Source organism: Orcinus orca, chromosome 2 (assembly GCF_937001465.1).
Source record: "Orcinus orca chromosome 2, mOrcOrc1.1, whole genome shotgun sequence".
Taxonomy (NCBI): Eukaryota; Metazoa; Chordata; class Mammalia; order Artiodactyla; family Delphinidae; genus Orcinus; species Orcinus orca.
In genome coordinates this window covers 95003589-95015749 of record NC_064560.1, presented here as the reverse complement: position 1 = coordinate 95015749, position 12161 = coordinate 95003589, and the positions used below count along the sequence as shown (strand labels likewise).

At 35.6% G+C, this 12161-nt stretch overlaps 1 protein-coding gene across 5 annotated transcripts in view; it reads right to left on the bottom strand.

The window, feature by feature from the left end:
* The window catches only part of HERC1 (HECT and RLD domain containing E3 ubiquitin protein ligase family member 1), a 215833-nt gene that overhangs the window by 143372 nt on the left and 60300 nt on the right, over positions 1-12161 (bottom strand). For all 5 annotated transcript variants that reach the window (XM_049706186.1, XM_049706187.1, XM_049706188.1 and 2 more), the window contains exons 5-12: positions 11485-11796; positions 8990-9086; positions 8255-8398; positions 7031-7158; positions 5663-5807; positions 3706-3877; positions 2040-2174; positions 1555-1720 (exon numbers count right to left, since the gene is read on the bottom strand). In XM_049706186.1, coding sequence (XP_049562143.1) covers positions 1555-1720; positions 2040-2174; positions 3706-3877; positions 5663-5807; positions 7031-7158; positions 8255-8398; positions 8990-9086; positions 11485-11796 — 1299 coding nt within the window. The remainder of the gene's footprint in view (positions 1-1554; positions 1721-2039; positions 2175-3705; positions 3878-5662; positions 5808-7030; positions 7159-8254; positions 8399-8989; positions 9087-11484; positions 11797-12161) is intronic.

The window sequence follows — 12161 nt, the reverse complement described above, 5'->3', positions numbered from 1 at the left end:
TAACTATGTACAGAACTACCTGTTTTCCAAAGTGGCTGTACCATTTTACATTCCCATTAGCAATGCATGAGGGTTCCAATTTCTCTACATCTTCACCAATGCTTGCTATTACCAGTCTTTTTGATTATAGCCATTTAGTGGGCGTGAAGCAGTATCTCACTGTGATTTTAATTTGCATTTCCTTTATGCCCAATGATGAACATTTTTTCATGTGCTTAGTGGCCTTATGTCTATCTTCTTTGGAGATATGTCTACTCAGATTCTTGACTCATTTTCTGATTGGGTTATTTGTCTTTTTTATTGTTGAACTGTAAGGATCCTTTATACATTCCGTAAACTAGAATCTTATGAGACATATGATTTACAAATATTTCTCCCATTCTGTGAGTTGTATTTTCATTTTCTTGATAATGTCCTTTGAAGCAAAAATGTTTTTAATTTTTTTTTTTTTAAACAAAGACTACTAGCAGCATTGGGAAGTGCTCTTTCAAAGCTGCTAAGTAGGCACAAACTTCTTGTTTCGGATCAATGTCGTGTCTTCAACTTAAGTGTACTCTTCTTTGGTCTTGTTGGTTGTTTCAAGGTTTGTTCCTTGCCTGATCTGAACTTGAGCAGCAGTTTCAAGTGCAAGTACAGTCTGTTCTGTTACTCTTCATACCCAACAGCTCAGCGCCCCCTCTCCAGCACCACCATAAAAATGTTTTTAATTTTAATGGAGTCTAATTTATCTTTTTTCTTTGGTTGCTTGTGCTTTGGGTATCATATCTAAGAAACCACTGCTTACTCCAAGGTCATAAAAATGACAGATGAGCAAAAATTTAATATATACAAATAACAAAAGATTATTCAGCCTTAAAAAGGAAGGAAATTCTGACATATGCTACTTACCATGGATAAACGTTGACAACATTATGCTAAGTGAAATAAGCCAGTGACAAAAAGACAGTGTATGATTCCACTTGTACGACATACTTAGAGTATCAAAATCATAGAGAAAGAAAGAATGGTTGTTGCTAGGGGCTGAAGGGAGGGGAGAATAGGGAGTTATTATTTAATGGGTACAGAATTTCAATTTTGTATGATGAAAAGAGTTATGGAGATAAATGGTGGTAATGGTTGTACAATAGTATAAATGTATTTAATACCACTGAACTACACATTTAAAAATGGTTAAGATGGCAACTTTTATGTTATGTGAATTTTACCACAATAAAAATAAAATAAAATTGGGTCTTTGTGCTCAGAAATTCATCTTCTGGTAGAAAAGACAGACACAGTTGTAAGTAGACAATTACAAAACAATGTGATGTGATGAGAACATACATGAGAGAAACCAAACCTGGCAGGAGAGCAGGGAATGAAAGGTTTCTCAGAGGCGACATCTGACCTTTGTCTTAAAGGACAAGTTCACCAAAAAATTTACTCCCACCAAGAAAACAGGAGTAACGGAAAGAACATCCAATTGAAGTTTTCCAATACATAGCTGAATTTGTGAGCTACAACCTCAGGGAGAGATGTGGCTGAGCTACAGATTTACAAGTCCTATACTCTTACCTCTTGGATTTCATCTGGGACAGTTGAGTCCATCAGTCTGAAGAGTAAATTTCGAAGCGGACCTCCCTGTCTCCCAAGAATGCTGGTAGCTACCCCTCCCGCAAGTGCAAGAGCAAGGTGATTTGAAAGCAGCTTCAGGCACAGCTTGAGGAAATTGTGGTGTTCCCTGAAACCAAATAAACTGCTATGAACTTCTGGAATATAAAAGAGTACATGCTATCTAGTTTGGATAACATTTTTTTCTCTTTAAAATTTTTCTCAAATTATGACTAACAGTAAGTTTAAAAACACGATTCATGACATTATGGATAAATTTTTCTAAAGGTTATTATCAGTAAGTACCTAAGTTTAGCTCTCTTTTTAGATTATAAAGAAGTTTCATATAATTGAGGGATAAAGTGAATAACTCAAAATTCAAAATGAGTAATTAATAGATGTGTGTGCACATGTGTGCACACACACAAATACACATATATATAACATACCTTGATGAAGGGAAAGGGAGCGGGGGAATCTCACTGTTTATTTTATCACAGTATCTCTCAAGAAATGAACGAAGGTGCGAGAAGGTACTCTCTTCAAGATCTACACAATAAGGTCGGTGCCAGGCAACAACTTGTCTAGAAGGAAGCACATGAAAATCATGAAAAATCCTTAACATGAAATTTTCCCACATGATCAAAAGCAAAAATTAAACCATTATTAAAGCGGAAAGATGTTAACAAGATATACAGAAGACCTTTCTGATTATAAAGGTGATAAAACCCTTCATTTAAAAACTGCAACTGAGGAAAACCAAGAATTTGCTATCTCTAGAATTCTTCAAGAAGAAAATACATAACCACTACTTATTTTGCAAGGTCTGGCTATTCATTCACCTGAAGTCAGAGGGCTGAGCCACATGATCTACTATAGACCCTTCTGGTTCTTAGGGCCTATAAGATGTACAGTTCATATTAAGAAAAATAGCCTGACTCTGTAAAGTGATATACTGAAATCTACTAAAAGAAAACCTCTTGAAAACTCTTGTGAAAAGTTTCAAGATCTTGGGAACCAATTTTCTACATATAAGGTGAGAAGCTGCAGATTTAATACTAACAGCAAATTATTTATATTCAATGTATTATATTTTCGGTTTTGTTTTGGAGGGTAATTACCTATAAATGTTTTAAATTGGTTAGAATGATATAATAAACCCCATCTGAATCAAAGGTCTAGAATACAAATATAATACATTCTAAGTTATTAATTAGCCCATATACATCTGAAAATAGCTGAAATAACCTCAAATTTCTTAAAATTCCATCTTCAAATATTGGCTAAAAATTACCTACCTGATTATCTAAATAAGATATGGTTATCACATTAGGAAAAAGCTAACTTTCTGCAAAAAGTAACTTCCTTTATTTGAAAGTATGGCCACTGCTTCTTTTCAAAAAAACAACCAGATAAAAGGCATGGAAGCTAATTAACTGTTAAAAAGCAATAAAGCCTAGTTCTGATTTTGATTATTTTAATTTAACTTCCTCTTGATACGTGGCCACAATATTTAAGATCAGTATCTGGAGACAGAGTAGGAATTCAAAATGTTTAAAAGACACTTAAATTAAGACAGTGTCTTAATATACGGTATAACTTCTTGCTTATGAAACATATCTAACCTCAACATTCAAATTGAAAGAAATCTAGATGGCATGTCTATGACAGTAAAAAAATCAATACTAGAAATAGTCAGAGGGTATTTTATGAACAAAGTACAATTATTTCTGCTTTTATTAGTGTTTCTGCTGTTAATAAAACACAAGAAAAATTTTTAAAAATAAATTTATTTATTTTATTTTTGGCTGCTTTGGGTCTTCGTTGCTGCACGCAGGCTTTCTCTAGTTGCAGCGCACGGGCTTCTCATTGCAGTGGCTTCTCTTGTTGCGGAGCACGGGCTCTAGGCACGCGGGCTTCAGTAGCTGTGGCACGTGGGCTCTAGAGCTCAGGCTCAGTAGTTGTGGCGCACGGGCTTAGTTGCTCCGCGGCATGTGGGATCTTCCCAGACCAGGGCTCGAACCCGTGTCCCCTGCATTGGCAGGCGGATTCTTAACCACTGCGCCACCAGGGAAGCCCTAAAACACAAGAAATTTTAAACATGAGCACATTTACCTGTCCCTAGGAAGAGCAGTCCATGCCAGACTATGTGATGTTCCAGCGGAGATCTGTTGAATAGCTATGCCATCTAAGCCACTCACTTTCTTTGGTTTAGTAATAGGACCTGTGGAATTTCCTTGCCCACACTGCCCCATTGAGTTATTGCCCCAGGCATAAACTTCATTATCTAAAAACAAAAAGAACAAAAGAAAAGCCAAATTTCAATGTAAAATATTTATGGAAGGTAATATTTTATACTATTTCTTTATTTTTTTTGTAGGTGATACCTGTTTCATTTATTTAAAACCTACAATATGCATTTCAAACACACCATGTTTTCAGATCCATTAATTTAAAACAGAATTATCAAATTGTCACAATGTGCCAGGCCTTTAGTTAGAGTCAGAGATATGAAGTGGAACAGGGCATGGTCCATATTCTCCAGGAGCTCACAGCTTAGTGTGGAGACAGCCAAGTGCACTAATAATCAGAGTACAGTATGTCCCAGGCTGTTCCAATCAGGCTGGATCCAGGAAAGCTTTCTGTAGGCCATGAGCCCTGAATTGAACTAGTTTTCTTATTCATTCATTTATTCATCCATCCATCTGCTCATCCATCCAACCAATCATTCATTCACTTATTTTTAACTGCAGTAAAATACGCATAACATAAAACACATTTTAATCATTTTTAAGTGCACAATTCAGAGACATTAAATCCATTCACAGTGCTGTGCAAACATCACTACTATCCATCTCCAGAAACTTCTCATCATCCCAAGCAGAAACCCTGTACCCATTAAGCAGTTATCTCCCCATCCCCGCTTCCTCCCAGTGCCTGTTAACCTCTACTCTGCTCTGTCTCTATGAACTTGCCTACTCTAGATACCTCATATAAGTGGAATCACATGATATTTGTTCTTTCATTTCACTCAGCGCAATGTCTTCAAGATTCATGCACGTTGTAGCATAGATCAGTATTTCATTCCTTTATAAGGCTGAATAATATTCCACTCTATGGATATACCCCCATTTTATTTATCCATTCGTCTTTTGGTGGAAACTTGAGTTGTTTCCACCCTCTGGTGAATAACACTGCTATGAACATTGGTGTACAATTATCTGTTTGAGCCTCTGTTTTCGGTTCTTTTCGGTATATACCCAGAGTGGAATTGCCAGATCATATGGTTATTCTATTTGAACTGAACTTGGAAGGCTGAGAATGACTGAGCAGGAGGAAGCAAACAAACTCTGTGGATGAATGACAAGGGAGGTCATGCTTCTGTGAGGTGACCCACCCATCACATAATCTCTCACTCCCCCTCCTCTCAAGGACTGTGCTGTGTGTCCTACCATGACGACAACCACCAAATTTGATTCCTTGTTTACCCAGAAGAGCAACACTATGGTATCCTTTATGATATGCACTCGTTTCCCATCGCCTTCCCCAGTTCCACTCAGCCCAGAACAACCTAGGTCTTTCCATGGGTTGGTAAGTACTCCTCTGCCTACCTCACTGTGTTGTTTTGAAAGAACTTGAAAAGGAATAGATACATGTATATGTATAACTGAATCACTTTGCTGTATACCTGAAACTAACACAACATTGCAAATCAACCACAGTCCAATAGAAATTAAAAATTTTAAAAATCATAGCCAACTTGGTATGTTAAAAATAGGGAGAGGGCTTCCCTGGTGGCGCAGTGGTTGAGAGTCCGCCTGCCGATGCAGGGGACATGGGTTTGTGCCCCGGCCCGGGAAGATCCCACATGCCACGGAGCGGCTAGGCCCGTGAGCCATGGCCGCTGAGCCTGCGCGTCCAGAGCCTGTGCTCCGCAATGGGAGAGGCCACAACAGTGAGAGGCCCGCATAAGGCAAAAAAACCCAAGAAAAATGGGGAGAAAAAAAGGATGGTTGAACTTTTAAGTGCCTTTAAAACCTAATACTATTTCTTTAAAAACAAATGATCTTACCATGAGAAAGAGCCAAACAATGACTGTCTCCAATAGAAATATCAACTACTCTTGTGGCAGCCAGTTCTTCAATAAGCTTGGGTCTCAGTGCAGTAGCTTCTGAAGAACCACAACCTAGACAAGCACCACAGCCCCAGGCATAGACCTGAAACAAAGAGAAATACACTACACATAATATTCTGAGATGGTAGGTTAACAACTTACATTGTTTAGAAATAAATATAATCTATTAAATAAGAGTGTGGTTTGATACTAAATAATAACTTTTTGTTGTTACAGAAACTTTCAGTTCAAAGTTGAAATCTTTGAATCTATCTTATATAATCATTCAAAGTTGAATCTATCTTATATAATCATTCAAAGCAGAAGTTATTACCCCTCTCATAAAAAAGAAGCATGTGATTTTCAAGGAAGGTTTGTGATTTGCCAGTGGCTATACATCAAATAAGTGAGCATCTTTTGGCTTCAATTCATGGATTCCTACCACAAAACTCACAGTGAGAAAGATGTAAAAGAGAAGTTTTAAATTTTAAGACAGCAACCAGCATTGTAACAAATGACTAACGTAATTAAATACAAAATGATAAGTAGTTTTGCGTTAGATCTTTTACGTCAAGGCATTCCGGTCTTTCAAAAATAATTAAATAATATGGTAATTTCAGCTTTGCTACTCATCTGCCATGTGAATGTCAGAAACATTTTTATACCACTGCCTGGCACATAATAGATTCCTACATGTGAAACAATGAGTGATCAGCTCACTTTTTCACTGTCATCGCTGATGGATTTAAGGAGCAAAATTATAGCCTATCACCATACCTGGACCCTCTCCATCACCAACAAACAAACAGAGGGAAGTCAAAATATGCATGTAGAAAATCACAAGTTTATAAAGGGATTATACAATTCTAAGTATCCTAAGACTGAGTAACCCTCTTTCAGAAACACCTAACTACCTAACCCTCTCAGATTATTTTCCATCTGGAAATGTTCTCCTTGCCCTCTCTTTTGATCACCTTCTTGCCTTCTTACTTCATATCACTGGTTCCAGCAAGATCTATTCTCACTTTCCCCCACTATTCATGATTTTTAAAGGTTTAAGCAGTGTTTAGTGCTAAAAGTTTTTTTAAAACCATCTTAATACAAAGAACATGGGGTTAACAGTAAGTTTATCTGGCTCACACACAGTCAGAAAACCTGGCTCCTTCTCAGATACTCAACTTCTTCAAACAGGAGAAAATATTTCATTTCAGTAGATTAACTTTAAAATGTATTTTTTAACTTCAAAATTTAAATACAATTATCACTTTTTAGTCATCTGGTCCTCTGAAATACTCTAAACCTTTTATGCTCATCCCTTAGTCCTACCTGCCCTGTTGATGTCAAAGCAAGTGAAGACTGACTTCCAGCACAAACTTTCCGAATGAACATTCCTTGTAAAGCTTCAATAACTTTAGGTTTATACACTCTGTTGGTATCACCATGGCCAAGTTTGCCTATAAACACAAACATATTCAAGTTAAACAATATACTTGTTTCAAAGAAATGCTATTCTTTTCTTAGTATTAATGTTGATAAATATCATTAATATTTCCATCACTAACCTGACAGATTGTCCACATTTTAGAAAGCTCTAAGTTTCTAATAGCAGAGGATGTTAACAAATGAATCGTTTTATTACAAGAAAGAAACCAATAAACAATAGTTTTCTGAATTTTTATATCAAGCAATTAAAACCACTTTAAGAGAGATATGGAAAATTAATTTGCTGTCTTTCTCCCCTTTAATGGTCATACTTCTAACTTCAAATTTGCTGATATAATAAACAGGTCCTTATACAAGAATGTGTATGCATAAAATGATTTTAAATTTTTTTTTAAAGACTCAATAATTCACCAAATAGAGAACTTGGCAAATCACCAAAGAAGAAAAACAAATGGCCAACCACCTCACTAAGGACGAAATACAGATTAAATACCATTTTCACTAGTGAAACTATTTTTTTAATTATCTTAATTTTAATAGCCAGTATTGTTGAGGGATATGGGGAAATGAGCATTCTCGCATCACTGGTAGGAGTGACTGAAGTAGAAAAAGATTTAGTCATTCACTGTATTGTTTTTAATACTGAAAAAACTTGGAAACCATCTAGATATTCAACAATAATAAATTTCTTTGTAAGTTTTGCTACAATCATATGAAAGAATACTTTGTGCCACTGAAAAGAAAAATGTAGAGCCATGTTTCTTGACACAGAAAGATATTCATAAGATACTGTTAGATAAAAACAAACAAGTTATAAGACAGTAACTATGGTATATATAGGTCTGCTTTGGTTTTTTAAAACATCTATGTAGAAATATATGTACATATTTATATAAATGCATATATATTTACCTCCCAAAATTTTAACAATGCTTAGAGCAAATTTTTCTTAAATTTTTTAAGAAAAATTTATTTAAATTTTTAAAATTTCTGCTCACCTATATACATTTGAGTTTTTCTACAATAGCCTTGTATAACTGAAAAATAAATTTTTTTAAAAGTCAAGGAAAAAAGGCCAAAGCTATCAATAAATAATTTTTTACATACCATTGTCTCCTCCTCCAAAAGACCATACAGTTCTCCCATCTTTAGATAAAGCAATAGTATGTGAACTGCCACAAGAAACCTCTCCTACATTGCTAATGTCTTTTACTAACGTTGGAATGTTACGGCTATTACTGTCACCGTGACCTTGGATAAAACACACAAAACAACAAAGAAATAATGTTAGCTCTTTTTCTTTAGGCCATTACTTCACAGGTAGAATAAACATTACAAGTTATTAACAGAATTGAGGAATTTTTTAAGTGCAATTAAATATGCAAAACAGAATCATTTCTAATATCTTCTCATCTAATCTTCTAGGCTGCTCCCAACATGAGATACCCAGTCCCTTCACTGAATCAGTAGAACATTCTATTATGCTCCTCTCACAGCACTTATCTAATGCTGTCTAGTATCGTTAACGCTGACTTGTTTTCACTACCTCCTAGATAACACACTTCAGGATCACTTTAGGATGATATCTTTCTTATCCCTGAAATCCTATAGTGCCTGCTCAAAGTGCCTGCTCAAAGTAAATACTTGCTAGATTTAATTACACCTTAAATTTCAGCACCAGAATCTAGGTACTCTCTATATAAAATTATCTTCCTCTGAGCTTAAAACTAACAAAAATAAATGACAGTCTTTGGCCTATTAAATTTAGTCTCACCACTTCTCAGTAACCATCATCATTTCTATTTTTCTGTGATACTAACTTCAATTTTTAAAAAATCTTACCTAATCTTCCAAAGTCTCCTTCACCCCATGTGTATAATTCACCATCCTCTGTGACAGCAGCACTATGTCTGTATCCAGCTGACACACAAACAACTACCTGTATTGCACACAAAGTGAATTTGATGAACACAAGATACTAAAACAAAGAGTTCACATTTGATCCTATACAGAGAGACTTCAGAGATACTGATATTCACAACTCATCCAGAAGTGCCATATACAGTTGTGGAGGTTTTGCCCAGGACAAGGCTGCCTGCATAAAGGATCAAGAAAGTGCTGAAATACAGCCTAACCTCTGTCGGCCAAGCCACAAACTCTGACTTCTACCCAGAAAGGACAACTTTTCTTAATTCACACAGAGACTGTAAAGGCTAGCAGCACTCTCTCGCCCACTCCTCCCTGCCCCAAATACATCAATCTAATCATCTGCAACAATACTATATCACCAATCAACTCTTTATTCAAAGAGTTGGATGGGGCTGAACACTCAGGGAACAATGAAAAATTTTTAAATATAACATTAACACAAAACCTCCATTCCTGGCTAATCAAGAAAACTTCATTACATAATAGGGTTAACTCTCAAAAACATACTGACTATTACCAATGAAGAAAGATCTAAGATATAAGCTTATATCAATTAAACGCCTAATAGTATCTCTTTACCCTCAAATAGCTACACAGTTTATGGGCAGAATCAGGGAAATAAGGGTATATGGCAGCATAATTTGGGGATCACTTATACCTTTTAACACTGATCAAAATCACTAACTGCTGAAAAAAAGATAACAGAAAAAATATCCATACTAATAACTCCATATTTTTTAATCTCCAAAAATTAGAACTCACTTTAGAAAATTCAAACTTTAGATTCAATTAAAAATACTGAGTAGGGCTTCCCTGGGGGCGCAGTGGTTGAGAGTCCGCCTGCCAATGCAGGGGACACAGGTTCGTGCCCCAGTCCGGGAAGATCCTACATGCCGCGGAGCGGCTGGGCCTGAGAGCCATGGCCGCTGAGCCTGCACGTCCGGAGCCTGTGCTCCGCAACGGGAGAGGCCACAACAGTGAGAGGCCCACGTACAGAAAAATAAATAAATAAATAAAATAAAAAGTACTGAGCACCTACTACATTTTAAATAATATGCTAAGAACCTCTGAAATTTTTATCTGTAAATTATTAATTTACTTTTTGGGAATTTTTCCTTCATGATATTCATACTAAGTTATTTTTAACTGGCAATGTTTCCATTATAAAATGAAACACTAAAAGAATATAAATAAGGAATTCCCTGGAGGTTCAGTGGTTAGGACTCAGCGCTTTCATAGCAGTGGCTCGAGTTCACCGGGCCACCGCTATGGTCGTGCAAGCTGTGCGGTGCGGCCAAACAAAAAAATATATATATACACACACACACATACACATATATGTATGTGTGTGTGTGTGTGTATATATATATATATATGTATGTAAAGAAAATTTTAAACAATGTGAATTAAGAAAAAAGGTGCTAGAAAAACTAAAAAAATACAACTTTAAAGAGTATTTATCTGAAGTTCCTTACAGTCCCATATTCAACATCTTATCAAGGACCCCCTGATGTTAAGTGGAATGTTCCAAGGCTCACTGATGTCTAAGTTAAACATTGAAAGTTATAATAAAGTAAAATTCATTTGAGAGCCAACTTTGTCAGACAAACTCCCATGAAAGAAGTGTCCCACTTTTAATTCTGGTATAAAATAAAATTTTAAGTTTAAAGACTTTTATATAAGAAAACATTCATAGAAAGAAAGGAATCTTAAAATGGAGGAACCCACAAAACTACATATAATTTTAAGTTAGGAAAATGGCTTCATTTCTTTAAGAAAAGGTAAAATAGAAATAAAAAGAGGAGATCTAGCTTCAGTTTCTAATGGTACCATTTATTTGTGTGTGACCTTGGCCAAGTTACTTAACCACTTTAAATGTCTTATTTAAGTTTTTGTTAAAATGCCACCTACTCCAAGAGAACCCTCTGACCTCATTATCTAATATCACACCCAAAGTTAGTATCTATTACATTACTCAATTTTTTTACTATTATTTGAAATTATTTTATGTGTTTGCTTACTTATCATCTCTAGCCCACAGATTAAAGCTCCATGAGAGTAAGAATCTTGTCTGTTTTGTTCACTGCCCTATGTCTAATGCCTAAAACACTGCCTGGCATTTGGAAGGTACTAAATAAATATTTGTTAAATGGATGATTCTCAGTTTCCTATCTGTGAAATGAAAATAATAACTACTTTAACAAGGCTGTTATAATAATTAAAATTAAATAATGTATGTGAAAGTGTGTTGTAAACCATCAAGCAGATATACAAAAGATAAGCCAAAAGGGTTGGGAGGGTGGGCTACTTCAGAAAGAATAAATCAAAATCTGAAAGATACTGTCAATTATAGCAATCATAGTACCAGTGCATCTAATTATTTTTAAATCCAAAAAGAAGGCACATACCTTTCCCTGCAGAGGGCCCTGAATAAGCTTGGGATATTTCTGTGTTGAACTATTTCCATGTCCCAGTTTCCCATAATCACCATCTCCCCAGCTGAAGACTTCTCCTTCTGTAGTGAAAGCTAAAGTATGACCATCAGATCCTTTAGAAGATGAGACCTTTTTAATGGACCTGTGAGGCTCAAATGTTAACTTTTTTAAAGTAGACTGATTATTAGAATCTCCAAGGCCCAGTCTCCCATAGCTGCCTTTACCACAAGCTCTGACAGAGCCATCCATAGAAATGACAAAAGTGCAGTATTGTCCAGCTTCAATCTATAAGCAAACAAACAGAATCACAGATATAAAATGCTTCTGTGAAAATCAAAGTATAATATTTAAGTTGATTTTACCAAAGAGGCTCAAAGGATATCTTTTAAAGCAGAATATGAATATCCATAGAGATTAAGAAGTAAACAGAAAATTAAGAAAACTGTTCATGGCCTATTCATGTTGACGTTACTGTTGAACTCAAATTAATGTATATTTTATCTTTTCAGGTTATCTAACAGTCATGGTTCAATGAAATAACAAAGAAAAATGTTTAGCCTACTCTTATATAATTGGTGAAGGGCAGGAAGGAAAATTTTCCTGTAATTCCTTAGGGTCCATTATAACAAGAGCCATGTAATATATATTCT